We start from the raw sequence: 24,998 nt of genomic DNA, 5'->3' as shown, positions 1-24,998 counted from the left end.
TCGGAACATGTACAGTGCATAAAATAGTTTAGGCTGATAGGAACTGCTCATATGCAAAGCAGTTTCAAAGGTTATTCTCATTTTCACAGAGTTCTCTCACAATATTGCAAACCCGACTTGTTAAATATGTGCGAAGCAAATATCTCTGTTTTAGCATTTGGAAGAGATGCCAATCCTAGCTTCAATCTGCCCATTTGCTAATCTTTCTGTCCTCTAAGGAAATTAATTAATTAATTAATTCATTAATTCATTTATTAGATTTGTATGCTGCCCCTCTCCGTAGACTCGGGGCAGCTCACAGCAATAATAAACAATATATAACAAATCTAATAATTTTTAAAAACCACTAAAAACCCCATTATTAAAAGCAAACATACATACAAGCATACCATACATAACTGTATAGGCCTGGGGGAGATGTTTCAGTTCCCCCATGTCTGACGGCAAAGGTGGGTTTTAAGGAGTTTACAAAAGGCGAGGAGGGTGGGGGCAGTTGTAATCTCTGGGGGGAGATGGTTCCAGAGGGTCGGGGCCGCTACAGAGAAGGCTCTTCCCCTGGGTCCTGCCAAACGGCATTCTTTAGTTGACGGGACCCGGAGAAGGCCAACTCTGTGGGACCTAAAATGCAGGAGACAATCATTTTATAGGAAGGTAAAAGTACCCACAATTAAACTGATATTAAAACCAGAGACCTTTCTTCTAGGCATCATAAATCAAAAACTTAAAAAAGACTATTATTATTTAATACAACACATGATTACTGCAATTAGAATTACAATAGCCCAAAATTGGAAAAAGGAAGAAACACCATCAGAAAGAGAAATGATAAAAAAAAAACACGACTGTGCAGAAATGGACAGATTAGCCCAAAAACTTAAAAATAAAGAAGAATCAAAATATTATGAAATTTGGAAAAAAAATTATGACTGGGTCGAGACAAGAAAAAAAAATAATGGTAGTAAATAAACTAGATGTTCTTAAAATCAAACCGAGACATAAAATTAAGATCAAATCAATCTGACTTTAGATTAATTGTATGATAGAACAAATGTTTGACAACCGCTGACGCCATAAGCTGTATATTGATATCAAAAGGAAAAAAAGAATGGCGAGGCTAACAGTTCAACGGGGAGGGAGGGGGAACTAGGGGCAGCTCTGTATAAGGTATTTTAGAATTTAAGTACAACAACTACACAAATAATAATTATACTGTGAAAGGATACAATATGTACAACACTATATGCCTGCTCTTTTTAATCTTTGTATTATAATAAAAAACTTATTTTTTTTAAAAAAGTACCTTCTATGTCAAGGAACAAAAATATAGAAACATAGAAGACTGACGGCAGAAAAAGACCTCATGGTCCATCTAGTCTGCCCTTATACTATTTTCGGTATTTTATCTTAGGATGGATCTATGTTTATCCCAGGCATGTTTAAATTCAGTTACTGTGGATTTACCAACCACGTCTGCTGGAAGTTTGTTCCAAGGATCTACTACTCTTTCAGTAAAATAATATTTTCTCATGTTGCTTTTGATCTTTCCCCCAACTAACTTCAGATTGTGTCCCCTTGTTCTTGTGTTCACTTTCCTATTAAAAACACTTCTTTTTATGATGACTTGTTTCAATTTCTCAGAGCATAGATGACAAGCCATTTTAATATATGCTGTTGTCTGGAGTACTGATCCCCCCCCCCCAACACTTTAGAAAGCCTGTCTCCAAATTATGGTTTTATTTGCACCTTTTTATAATTGGGTACTTCTATTAAAAATGTCAATATGTCTTTTAGATTCTCAAAAGGCAGAAGTGTTAGAAATCTATCATCGCCTCTTATTTTAATAAACAGCTTGAGAAAATTTCACAGGAGCCCTACAAGGGATTAATTCTTACTTCGGCAGACTTTTAATGTGCTGAAGGAGGATATTTGTTCATGCTCTTCTTCTCCCTAAGAGACTCGTGTACAAACGATGCTTTCTTCTAAGTTATTTTGCATCCTGCGTTTTCACCACCAAGAAAACTGCAGGGGTTTGTCCAGGCTGTTACAGGGAATCGACAAGGATTTGAAAGCATGCAGCAAATCATTTTTTAAAAAAAAAAAATCATTACAATCTTACAATTCTAGAGACTGTTATTAGTTACAAAAAAGCGGTTGAATAGCCTTATTTTTATATCCTATATTTTTAAAATAAATAACTCAAGGTGGCAAACAATACAATATAATACTATAGAGGGATATAGCATTGCTTCCAGCTGTACGGATTCAGCTCCAGTGATCTTAGAAGCCGATGTCTTAGAAGAACTTGAACGATTAAAGATAAAAAAAGGCAATGGGTCCAGATGGCATCCACCCCAGAGTTCTTAAAGAACTCAGATCTGTCATTACTACCCCCCTGACTGATTTGTTTAACCAATCCTTGTTAACAGGAGAAGTTCCTGAGGATTGGAGAATGGCCAGTGTTGTGCCTATTCACAAGAAGGGCAGTAGAGAAGAAGCTGGTAACTACAGGCCAGTTAGCTTGACATCAGTTATAGTTAAAATGATGGAGACTCTACTCAAAAAGAGGATAAATCAGCACCTAAAAAAAAACAACTTATTGGACCCAAATCAGCATGGCTTTACTAAAGGCAAATCATGTCAGACTAATCTCATTGATTTCTTTGACTATGTCACAAAGGTGTTGGATGAAGGTGGTGCGGTGGAGATATTGCCTATCTGGACTTCAGCAAAGCCTTTGATACGGTTCTACATAAAGGGCTGGTAGATAAATTAGTGAAGATTGGACTTAATCCCTGGATAGTTCAGTGGATTTGCAGCTGGCTGAAGCGTAGACATCAGAGAGTTATTGTTAATGGCAAGTATTCTGAGCAGAGACAGGTTACAAGCGGTGTGCCACAAGGGTCTGTTCTGGGTCCTATTCTTTTTAATATGTTTGTGAGTGACATAGGGGAAGGTTTGGTAGGGAAGGTTTGCCTATTTGCCGATGACTCTAAAGTGTGCAATAGTGTTGATATTCCTGGAGGCGTCTGTAATATGGTAAATGGTTTAGCTTTACTAGATAAATGGTCAAAGCAATGGAAACTGCAGTTTAATGTTTCCAAATGTAAAATAATGCACTTGGGGAAAAGGAATCCTCAATCTGAGTATTGTATTGGCAGTTCTGTGTTAGTAAAAACTTCAGAAGAGAAGGATTTAGGGGTAGTGATTTCTGACAGTCTCAAAATGGGAGCGCAGTGTGGTCGGGTGGCAGGAAAAGCAAGTAGGATGCTTGGCTGCATAGCTAGAGGTATAAGAAGCAGGAAGAGGGAGATTGTGATCCCCTTATATAGAGCGCTGGTGAGACCACATTTGGAATACTGTGTTCAGTTCTGGAGACCTCACCTACAAAAAGATATTGACAAAATTGAACGGGTCCAAAGACGGGCTACAAGAATGGTGGAAGGTCTTAAGCATGAAACGTATCAGGAAAGACTTAATGAACTCAATCTGTATAGTCTGGAGGACAGAAGGAAAAGGGGGGACATGATCGAAACATTTAAATATGTTAAAGGGTTAAATAAGGTTCAGGAGGGAAGTGTTTTTAATAGGAAAGTGAACACAAGAACAAGGGGACACAATCTGAAGTTAGTTGGGGGAAAGATCAAAAGTAACATGAGAAAATATTATTTTACTGAAAGAGTAGTAGATCCTTGGAACAAACTTCCAGCAGACGTGGTTGGTAAATCCACAATAACTGAATTTAAACATGCCTGGGATAAACATATATCCATCCTAAGATAAAATACCGGAAATAGTATAAGGGCAGACTAGATAGACCATGAGGTCTTTTTCTGCTGTCAATCTTCTATGTTTCTATGTATCTAATACTTGGACCAGAGGTGTAGTCTTCTGAGCCTTCCATCCTTCGGGAGTAGGTAAAACCAGGACCCAGATTGTTGGGGACAATAGGCTGACTCTGTAAAGCCCCTCGAGAGGGCTGTAAAGCACTGTGAAACGGTATATAAATCTAAGTGCTATTGCTATTGCTACTGTACACCCCACATTTACCTTGCTTCACCTTGTCTCTAACAAGAAAGTTAAATCTCAATTTAACTGCGACCTCTCTTTGCTTGAAGGCACTGGCTTCCAGTACCCTGCCATCAGCACCTCCTTAATGAGATACTAATTAACCTGCACAAATCTTCTTTTCACATCCCTGCAGCTCAGGCACTCCATTGCTGAGCGTGGAGAATAAGAAATAACTTGGCATTTGCTGCTTAGCTATTTATCGCACACAACAAAAGCTGGAACAAATGGCCCGCAGTACCACACTGATTTGTGATCATTCCTGTGTCCCACTTTTTCCTGGAGGGCTAATGATAGCTTAAATATAGCTTTCCAAAGTCCAGGTCAAATATAGCCTTCCAAAGAAATCCACATTAAGCCAGTCGGATGTCCATGCTACTTAACTAAAAGTGGACCACTGCAGACAACGGTTAATGGTTCTCACTTAACTAGATAGGATTAATTTTCTCCGTTTCGGAGAACCACAATAGCGCCAGTGTCCTGGGAAAATACCATCAACATTTATCTTTCCATCTGTTGTAATCATAGGTTTATGGGCACTGAAATTTGGGAATAAAATATTACTGGAGAGTGATGTTTTAGGCCCAATTGTGTGCTGAATAAAACCTTAATTCTTCCTCTATGGAAAGGCAGCAAAGTCCAGGCTGAGTAAGCAAGCTGCAGAATCTGTGACCATGTATGGAAAGCATTTAACTTGGTATGCATTACTGTCATTCCTTTGCAAACACACAATCCAGGAAAAAGGCAAAGAATGAAGCTTCCGTTAATTATCTATAGGGAAGTCATGAGAAGCCTGCCTTATATGGTGTGAGAGTGAATAGTAGTTGGAGGATGGCTTAATGTATGTGGCGTTAGTGAATTGGTTATTCTGTACCACGTCAGGAGGAGTAAAATACAATAAAAGGAGAGATCTTGATTCATTCGAGGTCGTCTCATCGAGAAAACTTTCTCTGTCGCTTCATTCTGATGTGGCAATTATGGCATGCTGTGCCTCCCTAGAGGTCGACCCACTGAAGGAGGGCTGCATGCCTTCATCCATCCATTGTTCCAGAACCAGACAAGGAAGAGGTTGGGATGCTCATCTTACACACCTTTCCATTTTCCTTTTATCATACAGCTGAGGGAAGACCACCCCACTACCTAGAAACTTCAGATCGTGCAGAATGCAGCTGCAAGAGCAATCATGGGCTTCCCCAGGTATGCCCATGTTACACCAACACTCCGCAGTCTGCATTGGTTGCCGATCAATTTCCGGTCACAATTCAAAGTGTTGGTTATGACCTATAAAGCCCTTCATGGCATCGGACCAGAATATCTCTGGGACCACCTTCTGCCGCACGAATCCCAGCGACCGGTTAGGTCCCACAGAGTTGGCCTTCTCCGGGTCACGGCGACTAAACAATGTCGTTTGGCGGGACCCAGGGGAAGAGCCTTCTCTGTGGCGGACCCGACCCTCTGGAACCAGCTCCCCCTGGAGATTAGAACTGCCCCCACCCTCCTTGCCTTTCGTAAAGTTCTTAAGACCCATCTCTGCCGTCAGGCATGGGGGAACTGAGACATCTCCCCCGGGCCTATAGTTTATAAATGGTATGTTTGTGTGTATGTTTGCTTTTAATAATGGGGGTTTTAGTGTTTTTTAAATTATTAGATTTGTTGTTACCATGTCTTTGTTATTGTTGTGAGCCGCCCCGAGTCTACGGAGAGGGGCGGCATACAAATCTAATAAATAATAATAAAAATAATAAAAATAATAATAATAATAATAATAATAATAATAATAATAATAATAATAGAAGAATAAAACCTTTTGAGAAATATGAAAAAGGTAGAATATTATATTTCCCTAAGGGACAAATGGAAAAATTGCTCTTGGAGACAGAAAGAGATCCCCCCCCTTCTTAATAGCTCCCAGCAATTTTTTTTTTGCCCATTAAGAAAGATAGGCAAAAATCTCCCCTAAATTATCTGCAAAGTGTTGGAAATATAAAACAGAACTGGGCACATACTACCACATGTGCTGGACACGCCCAATAGCCAGGATCTTTTGGAAGCAAATACCAAGATGGCTAACCAAAATTACATTAAATTAAATTATACTTAAAACCCAAAATGTTCCTCCTAGGCATCATGGACCAAAGCATAAACAATCAATATCTGATGATACACATAATGACGGCAGCAAGAATTTCACATGCACAAGTATGGAAAAAAAACCCCGCCCCCACCAACTTAATGGTCATAAACAAGATACTGGAATCGACAGAGATAAATAGGTTAACTATGCAAATAAAGGAGAAGGAAGAAATAGATTTCTATAAAATCTGGGAGAAACTACGATTGGTTGGGCAAGAAAAATAAAACAAAACAAGTTAAGTAGCATAGAGGTAATCCAAAGGAGAATTTATAGACAATGGTAATATATTGGATAAAGATTGAGCAATAAGAAATGAAAGAGGATTATAATCTCCTCCTGATACTGTTTTTGGGGTATATTACTATCAATATTACTATTATGAATGAGACCTGTTAAATTTTTGAAGTATAAAAAGAAAACGATATGTACATCTGCATAAGATAATGAGTATTGCAAGGAACACACAATAGAACTGTGATGTCTTTCTCTTTCTGGCTTAGATATGCAGTATTGTATTGCATACTATCGATAGCAACTGTGTTCTTTTTGCCGAGGACGTAAAACTTTTCAACACCACTGACAAATCACTCACTCCCCAAAAAGACCTCGACTTTGTCACAGACTGGTCTAACATCTGGCAACTTCAAATATCAACCAACAAATGCTCTACCCTCCACATCGGCAAAAAGAATCCAAACCGCACATACGAACTGAATAAACAATCTCTCACAGCCAACCCACACTCAGTAAAAGACCTTGGAATACTAATATCGAATGACCTAAGGGCTAAAGCCCACTGCAACAATATCGCCAAAAAGGCCTCTAGAGTTGTTAACCTGATCCTACGTAGCTTCTGCTCTGGCAATCTCACACTACTCACAAGAGCCTTCAAAACTTTTGCCAGACCCACCCTTGACTACTGTTCATCTGTCTGGAACCCATACCATATCTCAGACATTAACACTCTTGAAAACGTCCAAAGATATTTCACCAGAAAAGCCCTTCATTCCTCCACTCGAAACAGAATATCCTACGAAAATAGACAATCCTGGGTCTCTAGAACTACGGCGCCTAAAACACGACTTAAGTATTGCCCACAAGATCATATGCTGCAATGTCCTACCGGTCAATGACTACTTCAGCTTCAACCAGAACAACACAAGAGCACGCAACAGATTCAAACTTAATACGAACCGCTCCAAACTTGACTGTAAAAAATATGACTTGAACAATCGAGTTGTCGAAGCGTGAAATTCATTACCAGACTCAATAGTGTCAACCCCTAACCCCCAACATTTCTCCCTTAGACTCTCCACGATTGACCTCTCCAGGTTCCTAAGAGGCCAGTAAGGGGCGTACATAAGTGCACTAGTATGCTTTTCGTCCCCTGTCCAATTGTCTTTCCTGTATCTCATATATTATATATATTTCTTCCTTTCATACATCTTCTCTTCTATTTTCACTTTTATCCTTATATATATTACAGTACTTCATGTTATTTTCTTCCTATGTATTTGTGTATTGGACAAATGAATGAATGAATGAATAAATAAATAAATAAAGATGTAGTTATATATGCATGTATGTTTGTGCTTTTTTGTTCTGTCCCCCCCCCTTTTTTTTTTTGTTTCTATGTATTGCTGGGTTTTTTTTGGTACATCATAAGCTCTGGCTTTTAAAAAAAAACTTTCAATAAAAATCATAAAAAAAAAAGATTGAGCCAGACTATTTATAATGCAAAAGTTCAGAGACAGGATGATGGGATTAAGAACATGACCTTCTAAAGCGTAATAGGATTAACCCACTAGCAGCACAGCTCACCACCTTACACAATTTCCTAAGGGCATTGCATCAAAGTCCAAACTTCAACTAAACCTCAGACAACCTACAGAGCCAGCTATGAACCCTACCACAGCCAGTGGAATACATGTTCTTGAACAGGACCGGGCAGCTCAAGTGCAAAGCCCAAGCGAAGATCTCAACTCCATGTGGTCAGATGTCCAGAACCATTCATGTGCTTCTGCTTCATCAATAAATGGACCCTCCTTCCAATCAGTCATGTACCACTTTGCAGAATTCAATGCAAAATGCACCTAAGGCTTTCCCTGGACGAGTTATATAGTCCGTATGTTTTTGCAGTGTAGGAGTTGCAGATTACAGGACAAATTTTTCCTGAAACCAAACTGCTTGTAAGAGGGTAGGTTGTTTGTAGGATTGCTTAGAATGCGGAATGTCCTCTGCCTAGCCTCTTTAACATTCAGACTTGTCTTTGTTGTTGAGACTTGTTTCCTTCTCTGTCAGGTACAATTTACTATTTACCTGTGGAAGCGAGAAATTTATAGGACAGCTTTCGCTATCAGGCGCCTCCAAGGGAGGCATTGGACTTCCATTCCTATAATTAAGAATCCTGCAGGGATTATGTTTTTCCTTGCTTGTTGCTGAACAAAGGTATCTGCTAGAGCTTTCTTTCCCAGAAGATTTGGTGGGGCAGGAAATAATACATTTTGGGGGGGGGGGGATTCTTATCTTGCATGATGTTTTGCTATCTCCAACCAAGAGACAGGCAGCCTCCCTTTTTAAAATTCTCATGAATGAAGGTGTAGTCTTCTGAGCTTTCGGATTAATTCTAGACCCCATCCACAGGGACAGTTTAATTTAATTAAAATTATTTTTTTTAAAACAATTGAATTTGTTTTAATTCTCTCCAAATGGATTGGATCTTTTTCAAGAGTACTGAGAACAGGATTATCCAGTCTTGATGACTTTAAAGACCTGTGAACTTTAATAAACTTCAAATCTTTTTAACTATTCTGCTCTCACTTTCCTCTTTCATAAATTATCTTTTACTAACTAATATATATATATATACGTATTAGAAATTGGAATTTAATTTATTTATTTATTTATTACAAATATTTAATTACAAATTACAAATATAATATATGATATATATGGTAATAATAAGGATATCTTTTATTTACATAGTTTGAGCAATATATTATTGATACAAAGAATTTTATGTATTACTATGTATAATACTATCACTGGGCTAGACTAATTGCAACAGAGGCTGTTTGAGATTTGTTTGGGGAAAATTTGGAGCACTAAGAGGGCCACTTTGAACTCTCAGCTGTTTGTGTTATCTCTGTGCCCTGCCCCAGGTCATCACACAAGCCAGATTCTGACCAGAATAATATGTGTAACCGTTAAACAAACATAGAAACATAGAAGACTGACGGCAGAAAAAGACCTCATGGTCCATCTAGTCTGCCCTTATACTATTTCCTGTATTTTATCTTACAATGGATATACGGTATGTTTATGTTTAAATTCAGTTACTGTGGATTTACCAACCACGTCTGCTGGAAGTTTGTTCCAAGGATCTACTACTCTTTCAGTGAAATAAAAAGTTTTCCATTCACAGTTCCTTTGTGTATAAAGATTTATTTGTACCTTCTTTTCAATGGACAGAGATTGGGTGAGTGGGGTGCATAAAAATGATGGGAAGGTCTCAAACTTTGCTCCCACCCACCCAATTCTGTACCCCCAAACCCAGAGTTGGAATTAGACTCCATATTCATAAAGCAAACTTCCTTCCTCTATAACAGTTGGAGCTTTCTTAATTATTGCACATCCAGATGAAAGGAAGATGTATTGGACAGGGGTATGTGGAAAGTCGTTGAAAACTTACACAATAGCAACATTATTCTTGCAAGCGGTACAAAGATCGTTGTGTGTTTTGATAAACACCAGCAGCACAATGCCACAGGCTCAAGCTGAACAGAACAATTAAATTTACACTACAAATGATTATTCTTTCCCTTCCCTGTGAAAAATAAGTTTTCCCCTAATAAAGAACACAGAAAACATTTACTAGCAGGACAAGACAAACCAAACCAAACCAACTAAAATAAAAGCAAAATATCCATGGTAAACTGGTTTGTTATGTACCAGCAAAATACCAGATAGGTTTCAAAGTGTTGGTCATGACCTTTAAAGCCCTACATGGCATTGGACCAGATGACCTCCGGAACTGCCTGCTACCGCACGAATCCCAGCAACCGATAAGGTCCCACAGAGTTGGCCTTCTCTGGGTCCTGTTGACTAAACAATGTCGTTTGGTGGGCCCCAGGGGAAGAGCCTTCTCTGTGGCGGCCCCGGCCCTCTGGAACCAACTTCCCCTGGAGATTAGAACTGCCCCCACTCTCCCTGTCTTTCGTAAACTACTCAAGACTCACTTATACCGCCAGGCATGGGGGAGTTGAGATATTCCTTCCCCCTAGGCCATTACAAGTTATGCATGGTATGTTTGTGTGTATGTTTGGTTTTATAATAAGGATTTTTAGTTGTTTTAGTATTGGATTGTTACATGCTGTTTTTATTATTGTTGTTAGCTGCCCCGAGTCTACGGAGAGGGACGGCATACAAATCCAATAAATAATAATAATAATAATAATAATAATAATAATAATAATAATAATAATATTTCACTTGTTTTAGGGGCCTTGTGCATTATGTAAATCTTGAATATGGGCTAATTAAGAAACCAGGTTGGATGAATGCCTCCAGAGGAGTCTATGACTTGGTCAAGACCAGCCAACCAACATTACAGATATTTGAGGTTTGCAACAGATGCCCAAAATAGCACATTTCTGAATAATCACTTGGCCCAGAGTTTATGTGCTCAATGAATCTTTTATGTTTACCTTCTTCATAGCATCTCTGCCAAATTGAGACTTATTCCCAGATTCCCCTGTAAAAACCATGAAACAACTTGTAAAGTATCCTTAGAGTCGGGCTTGAAATGGTGACTTCACTAACATATTCAAACATATTTAATTGGCAGAAAAACTGCTTGCTTTTGACTTCTTTGAGTACAGTATATATATTTTTTCAATTTCTCAATCCACTCTACAGCTTGATCTACTCTACAGCTTGGTTTACAATTTACTTTGCAGACTTTCAGCAGACATTTGGATCACAAGCTTCCTAACAGACAGGAAGCAGCAGGTGAAGCTAGGAAAAATCACATCAGATACATGTATAATTAGCACAGGTGCCCCCCAAGGCTGTGTACTCTCACCACTTCTCTCTATACACTAATGACTGCATCTCAAATGATCCATCTGTTAAACTACTGAAGTTTGCAGATGATACAACAGTGATCGGACTCATTCGAGACAATGATGAATCCGCATACAGACGGGAAGTTGAACAACTATCCTTGTGGTGTGACCAGAACAATCTAGAACTGAACACACTCAAAACCATAGAAATGGTGGTAGACTTTAGGAGAAACCCTTCCATCCTTTCACCTCTCACAATACTAGACAACACAGTATCAACAGGAGAGACCTTCAAATTTCTAGGTTCTATCATATCTCAAGACTTAAAATGGTCACCTAACATCAAGAACATCATCAAAAAAGCACAACAAAGAATGTTCTTTCTGCGCCAGCTCAGGAAGCCCAAACTGCCCAAGGAGCTGCTGATGCAGTTCTACAGAGGAATCATTGAGTCTGTCATCTGCACCTCTATAACTGTCTGGTTTGGTTCTGCAACCCAACAAGACCTACACAGACTTCAGAGGACAATCAGAACTGCAGAAAAAACAATTGCTGCCAACCTGCCTTCCATTGAGGACCTGTATACTGCACAAGTCAAAAAGAGGACAGGGAAAATATTTACTGACCCCTCACATTCTGGACACAAACTGTTTCAACTCCTACCCTCAAAACATCACTACAGAGCACTGCACACCAAGACAACTAGACACAAGAACAGTTTTTTCCCGAATGCCATCACTCTACTAAACAAATAATTCCCTCAACACTGTCAGACTTTCTACTAAATCTGCACTTCTATTCTACTAGTTTTTCTCCTCATTCCTATCACCCATTTCCTCCCATGTTGACTGTATGACTGTAACTTGTATCCTAAGATTTTTATTAATATTGTTTCTTCATTGCTTATTTGACCCCTGTGACAATCACTGTGTTGTACCACATGATTCTTGACAAATATATCTTTTTCTTTTATGTACGCTGAGAGCATATGCACCAAGACAAATTCCTTGTGTGTCCAATCACACTTGGCCAATAAAATTCTATACTATTCTATTCTATTCCTTAACAGTATTTCATCCATTTAGGTCTCAACTTGCTCAGCTTTTGAAGATCAGTCAAAGCTCATCAGTTGGCTTAATACAGGGGTCCCAAAACTTGGCAACTTGTTTGTGTACTCCCAGAATTCTCCAGCCAGCTACTGGCTGGGGAATTCTGGGAGTTGTCCACAAGTCTTAAGTTGCCAAGTTTGATGACCTCTGGTTTAATTAATGTGGCCCAGCCTAAAGATCATCTCCCTCCCTCCCTCTCTCACACTCACACACACAAATGTGTGATGTATGTGTGTGTTAAGAAGGAATTTTGTGGGGAGATGGATTTTTCTCAAACTTTTCAAAAGTTTTCATTTTTTTGAGTTTGGCCCAAAATACCCACTATTCACATAATTCACAAAAAATCAAACTATCTAAATTGCCTCCTTAGCCCCCAAGCGAACAGAGGCAACAAGCTCAGTCCGCAAGGAATTTGGCGACTTATAAATAAAATAAATTAAATTAAATTTTGTACACAAACACAATCTCCTTCAGTCTTTGACCAAACTGGGATGGTTGAAAACACACCCCACAGCAGAACACAACTGTGTTATTGAAAGTTCCCCACAGAGCTCCAACACTCTTCTGCAAGATTTGGGTGTGAAAACCAAGGGGGGAAAAGGGGGAGGGAAGGAGATAAGTTGACATAATGTCTGTATAGTAAAGCAAAAGGAGAAGTGGTTGGGGGTAAGGAAAGGCAACCAATATTTAATTCCTGGAAGGGGGGGGACAGGAAAACTACACACCACTCCGTTCCTTCCCTCCCAAGTATCTTCTAAAGTCCAGAAAAAAATGCAAACTCAACCCACAACAAATACCCTTTAAAATGTAGGGTTCAGAATGGGGTTAGGGACTGGGGATGGGGTCATTAAAGGACACTGGCAAGTTGGCTACAATCTCCGTGGCTGTTTCCTCCTCTTTCCCAACGTCTGGTGGAGGGGATCAGGTGGAAATATCTTGTTTATCAAGTACATATTGGTAGTATACAAAGATATAATGCTGTTTATATACGGGTAATTCTTTGACAAGTGGACTAAGTGTCCACTTGACTGATTTTTGCAGCCTTATTTGAATGAAACCATCACAAAAACAACATATATGATAGGAAAAAAATGTGCTCTTTCTAATGAAATAAAAATGAAGATGATTGAAGGTGAGAAAACAGAGAATGAAGCCAGGATTCTCACATGCCCCCCCCACAATACCCATTCCTTGCGGCTGGCCACAAAACAAGGCATTCAGAGTGATCAATGCCTCGAATGCACTACCTGACTCTGCAGTTCCTTCCCCAAACCCCAAAAACTTTAACCTTACAGTTGACCTCTCCCTGTTTCTAAGAGGTCTGTTATGGGCGTGATAAGCAGACCACTGTGCCTACCGTCCCTGTCTTACTGTCCTCTTATCGTTACTTTTAACTTTCGTTTATAAAAAACTACTACAGTACTGTATTCCTATATATGTTTGCAAATAAGTAAATAAATACCCATTCCTTGCAGCTGGCCACAAAACAAGGCATTCAGAGTGATCAATGCCTGGAATAGCACTACCTGACTCTATGGTTACTTCCCTGAACCCCCAAAACTTTAACCTTAGTCTGTCTACAGTCGACCTCACCCCATTCCTAAGAGGTCTGTAAGGGGAGTACATAAGCGCACCACTGTGCCTACCATCCCTGTCCTACTTGTCCTCTTTTATCATTAATTTTTACTTATGTTTATAGAAACTACTACTATTCCTATACATATTTGACTAACAAATACATACATACATATAGTATATGTAAATAAATAAATACCCATTCCTTGCGGCTGGCTACAAAGCAAGGCATTCACTCTGCGGTTTCTTCCTCGAACCCCAAAAACTTTAACCTTAAACTGTCAACAATCAATCTCTCCCCTTTTCTATGAAGTCTGTAAGCACACCAGGGCGCCTACCCTCCCTTTTATGGTTACTTTTTACTTATGTTTATACAAACGACTCCTATTCCTATACATGTTCGACAAACAAACAAACAAATAAAATTACAGTACAACCACCCTATACATGCTTGATAGATAGATATAGATGAATAAATAAATAAATAATGAACGAATGAAGAAATAATGAAGAAATAAATAAAAAACCACTATTGTCCTATACATGTTTGATAAATAAATAATACTACCACCCTATATTTATTTATTTATTTATTTTGTCCAATACATAATACACATTGAAGAGAAAGATATGTAATAATATAAGTAAAGAAAAGAATAGAAAAAAAGATATAAAAGTATAGGTGAACATATTTGAAAGGAAGAAAAGATAAATGAGATAAGGAGAGACAATTGGACAGGGGACGGAAGGCACACTGGTGCACTTATGCACGCCCCTTACTGATAGATTGATAGCTTGATAGATAGATGAATACATAAATAAAGAATGAATGAAGAAATAAATAATGAAGGAATAAATAAATAATGAATAAATTAAAAACCACTATTGTCCCATACATGTTTGATAAATAAAACTACTACCACCCTATATATGCTTGATAGATGAAGAAATAAATAAATAAGGAAGAAATAAATAAAAAATTACAATTGTCCTATACATGTTTGATAAATAAATAAATATTTTTTAAAAAAACTACTGCTATTTTATACATGTTTGACAAATAAATCAATAAATCAACAATGAATGAATAAATAAATAAAAATTATTGTTCTATATCTGTTCGAGAAACAAGCAAACAAACTACAGTACTACTATCCTTACGCCTTAGATAGATAGATAGATAGATAGATAGATAGATAGATAGATAGATAGATAAAATAAAATACCCGTTCCTTGCGGCTGGCCACAAAACAAGGCATTCGGGAGAGAGAAAGAAAGAAGGGGGGAGCGATTCCCCCCAATCCAGAAGGCGCAGTAGGGAAAGGGGTGTGTGTGTTAATCCAGCCCATCCCCCTCCCAAGTAGATCGGCTGCATTAAAGAAAGTGGAATCCACTGCAGACCCTCCAACTCTTCCTTCCGCCGCCCCCCCTCATTCACCCCAATGCCAAAAAAGGAAGACGGGGGGGGGAGCCTCACCTTTGCCTCTGCACCTCCAAAGGTAACCCTCCTCCTCCTCCGGCTGCTGCTCCAACAGGGGCGCCCGGACCGGGGCTCAGCAATCCGGGGGGCGCCACGCCCGCCTTGGGGGCCCCCACCAAGACTCCCGCCAGGGCGGCGGGGCTGACGGCGGGCACCGGGCAAAGCGGGCTGCCCAGCAATAGCTGGGGCAGGAGGGCAGCGGCCGCGCCCAGCCCGCGGGAAGGGTCCAGCTCAGCGGCGGGGGGCAGCAGGAAGCCCGGCGGGGGCCCGTGGACCCCCGTCGGCAGCAGCAGGCAGGGGGGGGCGGGTTCCGCCGACGCCGCCCCTCCGGCCTCTTCCTCCGGCGGAGGAGGAGGCGGCGGCGACTGAGGCTCTCCCGGGGCCGGCGAAGGCTTGCCGGGCGCCGAGCAAGGCGGCGGCCGCCCATCCAGGGAGATGTTGTTGAGGAAGAAGAGGGCGGCCTGCCTCCGCCGCGCGTCGCCGCCCCGCTTGCGAGCCCCACTTGTCGCCGGCGGTTCCTCTTGGGGCGGCCGGCCGGTCGAGGATCCGCACGCAGCCGCAGCCATCCTCCCTCAGCCGCGGCAGCTTTGCCCCGCAGCCGCGGGGAAGCCGTCGGCCCGCCGGCCGCCCGCCCCCAGCTCGGGCGGGTGGAGCGGACTCGCGCTTCCCCCCTTCAGGCCGCTCGGCCCGGCTAAGGAATGTGCCTTAGCAGCGCCCTGGCTGGCCATTGGCCGCGTCGCGGCGGTATGTAAATAGAGGCGCCCTTCGCTGCCTCTCATTGGCGCGCCGACGGTTCTATTGTCGTGCCCCCCTGTTTTTTTCCCCCTCCTCCTCCCTCCTCTCCCCAACCCCTCCCACCCAGGATCTTTCCTTTCCTTCTTCCTTTCTGTTTAAAGGCGTCTTCGCGGGGTCCTAAAGTCCGTCGGGTTCAAAAGGCCGGGAACATTTTCGAAAGGGAAATAACAACAACAACCGCTAATAAAGTTCAGTTGCCTTTTTGGAAAAGGCGCCAAATTGGGTTTTTTTCCCAAGGAGGCAACCGGATTTTCTTGGGGTGTTTATTCATTTTTTTGAAGACCTTTCGCTTCTCATCCAAGGAGCTTCTTCAGTTCTGGAGGGAAAGATCAGAAGCAAGTGAGAATTTTTTTTTTACTGAAAGAATAGTAGATGCTTGGAACAAACTTCCAGCAGCCGTGGTTGGTCAATCCACAGTAACTGAATTTAAACATGCCTGGGATAACAATATATCCATCCTAAGATAAAATACAGGAAATAGCATAAGGGCAGACTAGATGGACCATGAGGTCTTTTTCTGTCATCAATCAATCTGTTTCTATGATTCTATGTTTCTGACAGCATGGTGGGGAATGGAAGGATTTATGTTCCTGGCCGACAGCTGGTCATTTGTATCCTTTTAGAGAAGAGCAGTGGTAGGTTGCTCCCGGTTTTGACCGGTTCTCTGAACCGGTAGTGGCGGCGACAGGAGTCACTGGTCACCCACCAGGTATGCCTCTGCACATGTGCAGAAGTGTTGCGCACAAGTGAACCAGTAGCAGCGATGGGCTCCTACGGGTACGGTCAGGTATTCAGAACCAGTAGAAAAAATTTGATTTTTTTTCTTTTTTTCCCCTTCTGGGCTCTGGGTATGTTTTTCCTATCGCAGTAAATTAGGTTGAGTGTACAGTATATACACACATACAGTTTATATAGTAGTTAATGTATATTTTTGTGTGCCTGTGTGTAATATGTATGTGGACATATGGCATATATACAGTACATAGAATTAAATAGTATATTTTGGATATTCAGTACTGTAATAGTAAGGGAAATTTTGATGTTTTTTTTTCCTTTCTGGGCTCTGGGTATTTTTTTCCTATTGCAGTAAATGAGGTTGAATGTGTATAATATACAGTACATAGAATTAAATAGTATATTTTGGATATTCAGTAATAGTAAATAGATAGGGAAATTGTATCTCTTTGAGGGGAGGAGAGGCCAGGCGCACTAATCCTAACTCTTGATGTGAGTGACGTCAAGTTGGCCACATTTATGCCAATCACATGACCTTTAAGCCAGCCCCACCAGTCACATGATCGTCAAGCCACTCCTACCTGGTCACATGGCTGGGAAGCCACACCCACAAAATAATTTAAAATATTCCCCCAGGCTTATATAGTTTTATGTATGGTATACAGTACTTGTGTTGTATGGTTTTATGTAATGGGCTTTTAGATATTTCTTCTTCTTTTAATATTAGATTTATTTATTGTATACTGTTCATTATTGTTGTGAGCTGCCCCGACTCTGTGGAGAGGGGCGACATAGAAATCTAATAAATAATAATAATAATAATAATAATAATAATAATAATAATAATAAGCCACGCCCACAGTGTGGTATTAAATTTTTTTGCAGGCCTTCACTGACTGGTAGCAATGGGTTTTAGAACCCACTACTGCAGCAGAGGTGTGAAACTCAAGGCCTGGAACTGGATCTGGCCCATGAGGTGCATTATTATTATTATTATTTATTAGATTTGTATGCCGCCCCTCTCCGAAGACTCGGAGCGGCATAGATCTGGCCTGCAAGGCTGTCCTGGAGACAACAAAGAACTGGCCCACGAATGATGGTTTATGTATTTGTAAGCTGGACAAGTAAGCTTGTAGTATTGTATATGTATTGAAAGTTATTGACTGATTTAACTGTGTATGACTAGAACTGTTTTTGACCATGATTTAAGGAGATTCCAGTGTTACCTGTTTTTCAATATCTTCAGTCGCCATAAATAAGATAAGTAATGCCTGTCTTGGAAGGAAAGAAGGAAGAACCTAGTTTTTAGAAAATTTGCTTCCAGGATGTTTCAATAGTAGGACACATTTATGGCAAATCTCACAGGATTTGCTTGCAACAGATGTTCAAAGTTATGCTAAATTTTATTTAATGCCAGTAACTGAATTTTCAAGTTAAAGTCATCAGTTAAAAGTTGCTGGCTAGGGAATTCTGGGAGTTGAAGCCCGACCATCTTAACATTCTGACGTTGAGAAACACTGCTTTAGAAACAGTGTAGACCTCTTGGTAATCGTATAACAATGGTTTCCTTTGCTTTTTACCAGGAGATAAATAGACAGAAATTCCTAGTCTAGCATCTGCTCCTGGTGGTCTCCCATCCATGTATGAACAAGACCCAGCTCTGGTTTTAAAGTTCTTACAAGGTCAGCCGGGTGCTACTATGTTCTCATTTGATTTGAATTATAGCGTAGCTTCCTTATTTATTCATTCATTCAATCAATCAATCAGCCAGTCATTTTATATCTGTCCTTGACTGGCAAAATAAATACTGTATTTGAAAGACAAAGAGTCAAATTTAACTGGTTGAATATCAATGCAGCAGCGGCGGGTTACTTCCAGTTCGGCAAACCAGTAGTGGTAGTGGCAGGAGGCTCTGCCCACCCACCTGTGATGCTCCTGTGCATGTGGAGAATCATTGTGAACAGTGATGGGCTGCCCATTTTTACTGCCACACAGTGGGCGTGGCTTATTTTGTGGGTGTGGTTTGGTCATGGGACTAGGTAGGAGTGGCTTGCTGGCCATGGGATCAGGGGGAGTGGCTTGACAATCATGTGATCAGGGTTGCTTAAAGGTCATGTGACCGGGTGGGAGTGGCTTACCGACCAAGATAAGGTTTCAAGTAGGTGCCTGGACTCTTTTTCAGTTGATTAAGTCTCATTATTTCAATAGCCACAAAAAGGACAAATGATAGACAGGATTATTTGTTGAGGAGCACAGTGACATTATAACACTTTATACCGAACCCACAAGGTTCAGTATGATAACAGATTAGGCAAGTAGCTCAATTTTCTTTAATTGCTATAAATGTTCAGTTCCAGATAATGATTAAAATGTTTATTGGTAAAATCATATTATTTAATTATTTCCTCTTTTAAAAGTAATTATGGATCGTACTAAGGTACTGGAGAATGAAGGACAATAAAAAATCTATTCAGTAAATAGTGCATAAACTTATATTTATATATTATACTTCAGATCGTGCAGAATGCAGCTGCGAGAGCAATTATGGGCTTCTCTAAGTATGCCCATATCACTCCAACATTCCGCAGTCTGCATTGGTTGCTGATCAGTTTCCGGTCACAATTCAAAGTGTTGGTTATGACCTATAAAGCCCTTCATGGCACCGGACCAGAATATCTCCGGGACCGCCTTCTGCCGCACGAATCCCAGCGACCGGTTCGGTCCCACAGAGTTGGCCTTCTCCGGGTCCTGTCGACTAAACAATGTCGTATGGCGGGACCCAGGGGAAGAGCCTTCTTTGTGGCGGCTTCGACCCTCTGGAATCAGCTCCCCCCTGAGATTAGGATTGCCCCCACCCTCCTTGCCTTTCGCAAACTTCTTAAAACCCACCTCTGCCATCAGGCATGGGGGAACTGAAACATTTCCCCCTTGCCCATGTTGTTTTGGTGTTAGATTGATTGTGTGCGTGTTTTTTTAATATTCTGGGGCTGTTTTTTATGAATTTTTTATCTTAAAATTGTAATTGGATTGGTGGGTATTGGATTTGTTATTATGTACTGTTTTTACCCTGTTGTGAGCCGCCCCGAGTTTGCGGAGAGGGGCGGCATATATATCCAATAAATCTAATCTAATCTAATCTAATCTATATTTATTAGATTTGTATGCCGCCCCTCTCCGTAGACTCTCTTACTACCCTCACTACATTTCCCCCCATGGGGGCAGCAGCCCATTACTGGTTATGAACATGAGAACAAACTGGTAGGGACAGGAGTTAGAACCCACTATTGCAATATGGCATAGAAATCAACTACAGTGCTACCTCTACCTAAGAACTTAATTCGTTCCATGATCAGGCTCTTAAGTAGAAACGTTTGTAAGTAGAAGCAATTTTTCTCATAGGAATCAATGCAAATAATGTGTGCAAACCTATTAGGAAAGAAATAAAAGCTCGGAATTTGGGTGGGAGGAGGAGGAGGAAGAAGAGGAGGAGGACAGTCATTGCCGAAGGAAGAAGGTGAGGGGAGGGGAATGAAAAAAAAATCCAAAACTTTGTGGCTTTAAAAAAAAAAAGAGGGACTCTGAGACGGCAAGGAGGAGCATACAAATCCAAATAATAAATAAATAAATAAATACACCTAGCGCGAGGCTGCCTCCCATACATTGCGCCAGAGAGTGAAACCCAGGGGAATGGCAGGAAACTGGCCCAGCCTTCGTGCCGCTCTCAAATTTCCTGGGGAATTTTTCCGGGCTTGTGTTCTTAAGTAGAAAATGGTTCTTAAGAAGAGGCAAAAAAATCGAATCTAGAAAAGTTCTTAAGTAGAGGCGTTCCTAGGTAGAGGTACCACTGTAAATACTTTGGTATGCATGATTTACAACTGTAAAATAATTATAGGGAGGAAAATAATGTGTTTAATAATATTTCTTAGAAAAGTTTCTGAGTTTTGTTAGATTAATACAGTTGCCCTCCTACAATGGTTCTTATCTAGAAAAGTTCTTAAGTAGAGGCGTTCTTAGGTAGAGGTACCATTGTATTGTGAAACAAGCTATATAATCATGTAGTAGTACAAGTACAATTCTAAGTTTAATTTGGAAATTAATATAGTGAAGCAATTAGACTAGGGCAATTAAGTGGTTATTTAGAATTAACAGAATAAGGAAATTACCAGTCTAAAGTATAGAACCATTATAATACCAAAATCCATGGGGAAAAAAATGTACCAGCTCCCTTCTTTAACTTCATTCTATTTTTAAAAACTGTTTTGTAGCCCTTTTATTTGTGTATTTTTATTGACTATTTTTATTGGGTATTTTATTTTATGAATTTTCATGAGACCTTTGGGATTTGCAGCCATTTCTAAATATGGGTAATAAATTAAAACAAATATGACACATTGTATGTACTGCTTGAACTGCATTATGATTTAAAGCAGTGTTATTTTTTTAAACTTTGGCAACTTCAAGATGGGTGGCTGGGGAATGCTGAGAGATGAAGCCCACCTATTTTAAAGTTGTGAAGTTGAAAAACAGTATCCTTAGTGGCACAGTGGTTAGAGTACAGCACTGCAAGCTACTTCTGCTGATCACCAGGTGCCAGCAGTTTGGCAGATCAAATCTCAGTGGGCTCCAGGTTGACTCAGCCTTCCATCCTTCCAAGGTTGGTAAAATGAGGACCCAGATTGTTGGGGGCAATATGCTGCTCTCTGTAAACTGCTTAGATTGGGCTGTAAAACACTGTAAAGCAGTATATGAGTCTATTCTATTCTATTCTATTCTATCTGATTCCTCTTCTCTTCTCTCTTCTCTCCGATTCCTATTCTACTCTACCTTACCCTACCCCACCCTACTCTACTCTACTCTACCTGATTTCTATTCTTTTCTATTCTATTCTATTCTATCTGATTCCTCTTCTCTTCTCTTCTCTCTTCTATCCTCTCCGATTCCTATTCTACTCTACCTTACCCTACCCTACCCTACTCTACTCTATCTGATTTCTATTCTATTCTATTCTATTCCATTCTATCTGATTTCTCTTCTCTTCTCTCTTCTATCCTCTCTGATTCCTATTCTACTCTACCTTACCCTACCCTACCCTACCCTACCCTACCCTACTCTACTCTATCTGATTTCTATTCTATTCTATTGAGGATACAAATTGTTGATAGCAATATGCTGTCTCCGTAAATCGCTTAGAGATCTACAGTACCTGTTCAAACCATCCAAACGCATTTTAGTGAAAACAGTCTCTGTGTCCCCATCAAAAAATAAGAAAAAGGCACAGACTGAAGGATAGCTCTTGCTGAGATTTTTGTTCTGATTCCTGTCCAAATATCAACAGTGCAGATCGCCTTGAATAAATTTTCATCTAGCAGATGATCTCTGTGATGCATCAAAGCACAGAATTTGGAGTCACGGTGCATAACTCCGTAGGTAGCTGTTTCTTGGGGGGGGTTTGCTTTCAAGCAAAATTGGATGCAAGCAAACTAAACAGCCACAAGCATTTTGGGTCAATGCAGTAAAACTATTTTAACCCAAAACAACACCTCGTATGCTACAGATCAAGCTTATGTCATTCACCTGATGATGTCAGCGGTCTCAGCATCGCATAAATAACATACGAGGATGCAGATGAGGTAAGGCGCACCACTTTCATAATGACTGCCAATCATCTGTTCATGATGTAAATTGCCACAAGGATATGTTCTCTAGTTCAATTGCTATTCAATTGGGAATAATGGACATCCTCTCATTTATTTATTTATTTATTTATTTACTTATTTATTTTGTCCAATACACAATGAGGGTTTTAGTGGGTATATATCAATATACACATAGTAAAATACATGATGAAGGTTATAGAGGAGGTTATAGAAGGTTATAGAGGAAATACATGATGAAGGTTATAGAGGTTATAGAAGGTTATAGTAAAATATATCTAAGAAACAATAGAAAAGAAGATATAGGAATAGAATATATCAATGAAAGAATAGAAGAAGAGATATAGGAACAGAGGAAAGGTATAGGAGTTATAGGAGAGCAATAGGACAGGGGACGGAAGGCACTCTAGTGTACTTTCAAACTGGATTTTCACTGTACAAAGGAGAGAAGTAACTTAGAAATAAGGAAAAATTTCCTGATAGTTAGAACAATTAACCAGTGGGACAGTTTACCTCCAGAAGTTGTGAATGCTCAACACTGGAAGTTTTTAAGAAGATGTTGGATAACCATCTGTTTGAAGTAGTGTAGGGTTTCCTGCCTAAGCAGGGGGTTGGATTAGAAGACCTGCAAGATCCCTTCCAACTTTGCTATTATTACTATTACTATTATTATTATTATTATCATCATCATCATCATCATCATCATCATCATATAATTATATTATATATATTATTATATAACAAACAAACAAACATATTTTTTACATCGTGGCAACCAAAACTAGATGCAGTATTCTAAGTGTGGCCTTACCAAGGCATTATAAACTCATATTAACACTTCACATGATCTTGATTCTATCCCTCTGTTAATGCAGCCTAGATCATCCATGAATCTGCACCGAGCAGGCGTTTTAAACCAGAGTTGTGTTTTTTACAGAACTGATTGCTAACCAATTTCCAGGTCAGCTGCATAGAGAAAGAACATCTCCATATCCAGTAGGTGGCAGTCAAGGACAAGCAGAGCCATAGATTTGCATTAATCTCCATGGTTTTTGGTCGGGAGATGTCCTTAGGGAAAACTCAAGCAGAGGTTATGGTGGCTTGCATAGCCGATGAATTAAACAGAGTCCAAAAATAAGAATTCTGGACACCCGTAATAGGTTCCTGGAGTTCAGTAACAATTTGGATGTATCCTGCGGTTTTCTTGGTCACCGTTCAGAAGCAATTTGTCACTGTCTGCTTCCAGGATGAAATAATAGCATTGTTTGAGTGGTCTCCCATCCAACTGTCAACCAGGTTTGATCCTACTTATCTTTCCCAGGATTATCCAAGGTTGGTTAATTATTACCCCCTGTCCCCCCAGACCCGGGACTAAAGACACCACCAATAATTGACAGGTACTCAGAACCCCCTTACTACAAGACCCCAAAACCTTGGAAGGAGGTCAGCCACATTTACTCTACATCTGACTGTCTGACATATTCAATTTGGCAGCTACTATGATTGTTGGATGAGCAGACACACAAACAGCCAGAGAAGTAATGCAAGTCTAGGAAGGAAGCCCCTATCAATCAGTGCTGATTTTTCACCATCTTATCAAGTGAGGGCTCTATCTGTCTGTCTGTCTATCTATCTGTCTATTTGTCTGTCTGTCTATCTGTCTATCTATCTATCGGAGGCGGGAAGGTGAAAAACAGACCATTTCCAAACATTTTTCTGCCTCCTGGGGCTTCTATGCATCTTATTTTTCATCTCCTACCTCCAGAACGTCTCTGCAGGCCAAAATAGTTGTCCTTACCTTTCAGTTCCAGTCTGCCAGGCTCGAAAAGGCAACTCCTGCGCTTAGCCAAAGGGTGGGAGGGGCAATATGGGCTGGACAGCCTTGTGGTCCTGTGCGGGCCAGTACCTGATGGGCCTATTGAAGCCCGATTGATGGCTTCAGTGGAGAGCATGCGGCCTGCGGGCTGTAATTTGAGCACCATAATGTACGTTTCTGCAATTCTTTGCTACTTCTGTGGGTCAGGCACACATGCATAGAAATACACAACAAACAGTGTATATCATCTGTACTGTTTGCTGTTTGACAAATTGCTGAGAGGCAGATGTCTTTTTCCCCTTGTATTTCTCCCCCAAAACTAAGGTGCATCTTGTACTCCGAAAAATACAGTATATAGTACTGTTGTGGTTAGCTCTGGCCCAGCTCCTGCCCCAAGGACTGTGGATGTGGGGGAGACATCCACATGCTGCAGGCCTGTTTTGCCGCCGGTGGAATCTGATGATGAAGGCTCCTCTGACCAAGAAGACATGAGTGACAGGGAGGAGGAGAGTGTGGCAGACAGCTCAGAAGGAGATCAATTATCTAGCTCCTCCTTGGATTCAGAACAA

The 24,998-nt window shown here is 40.4% G+C and overlaps 1 protein-coding gene across 1 annotated transcript in view; it reads right to left on the bottom strand.

Moving 5' to 3' along the window:
- Positions 1-16,063, bottom strand: part of CABLES2 (Cdk5 and Abl enzyme substrate 2) — an 80,215-nt gene extending 64,152 nt beyond the window's left edge. The window contains exon 1 of the mRNA XM_070744487.1: positions 15,427-16,063. Within this exon, the coding sequence (XP_070600588.1) occupies positions 15,427-15,995 (569 nt within the window). The 5' untranslated portion in view covers positions 15,996-16,063. The remainder of the gene's footprint in view (positions 1-15,426) is intronic.
- Positions 16,064-24,998: the final 8,935 nt, after the last annotated feature.

The sequence above is a fragment of the Erythrolamprus reginae genome, chromosome 3, assembly GCF_031021105.1.
Source record: "Erythrolamprus reginae isolate rEryReg1 chromosome 3, rEryReg1.hap1, whole genome shotgun sequence".
In the NCBI taxonomy this organism is placed as follows: Eukaryota; Metazoa; Chordata; class Lepidosauria; order Squamata; family Dipsadidae; genus Erythrolamprus; species Erythrolamprus reginae.
This window is presented reverse-complemented; position numbering and strand designations above follow the sequence as displayed.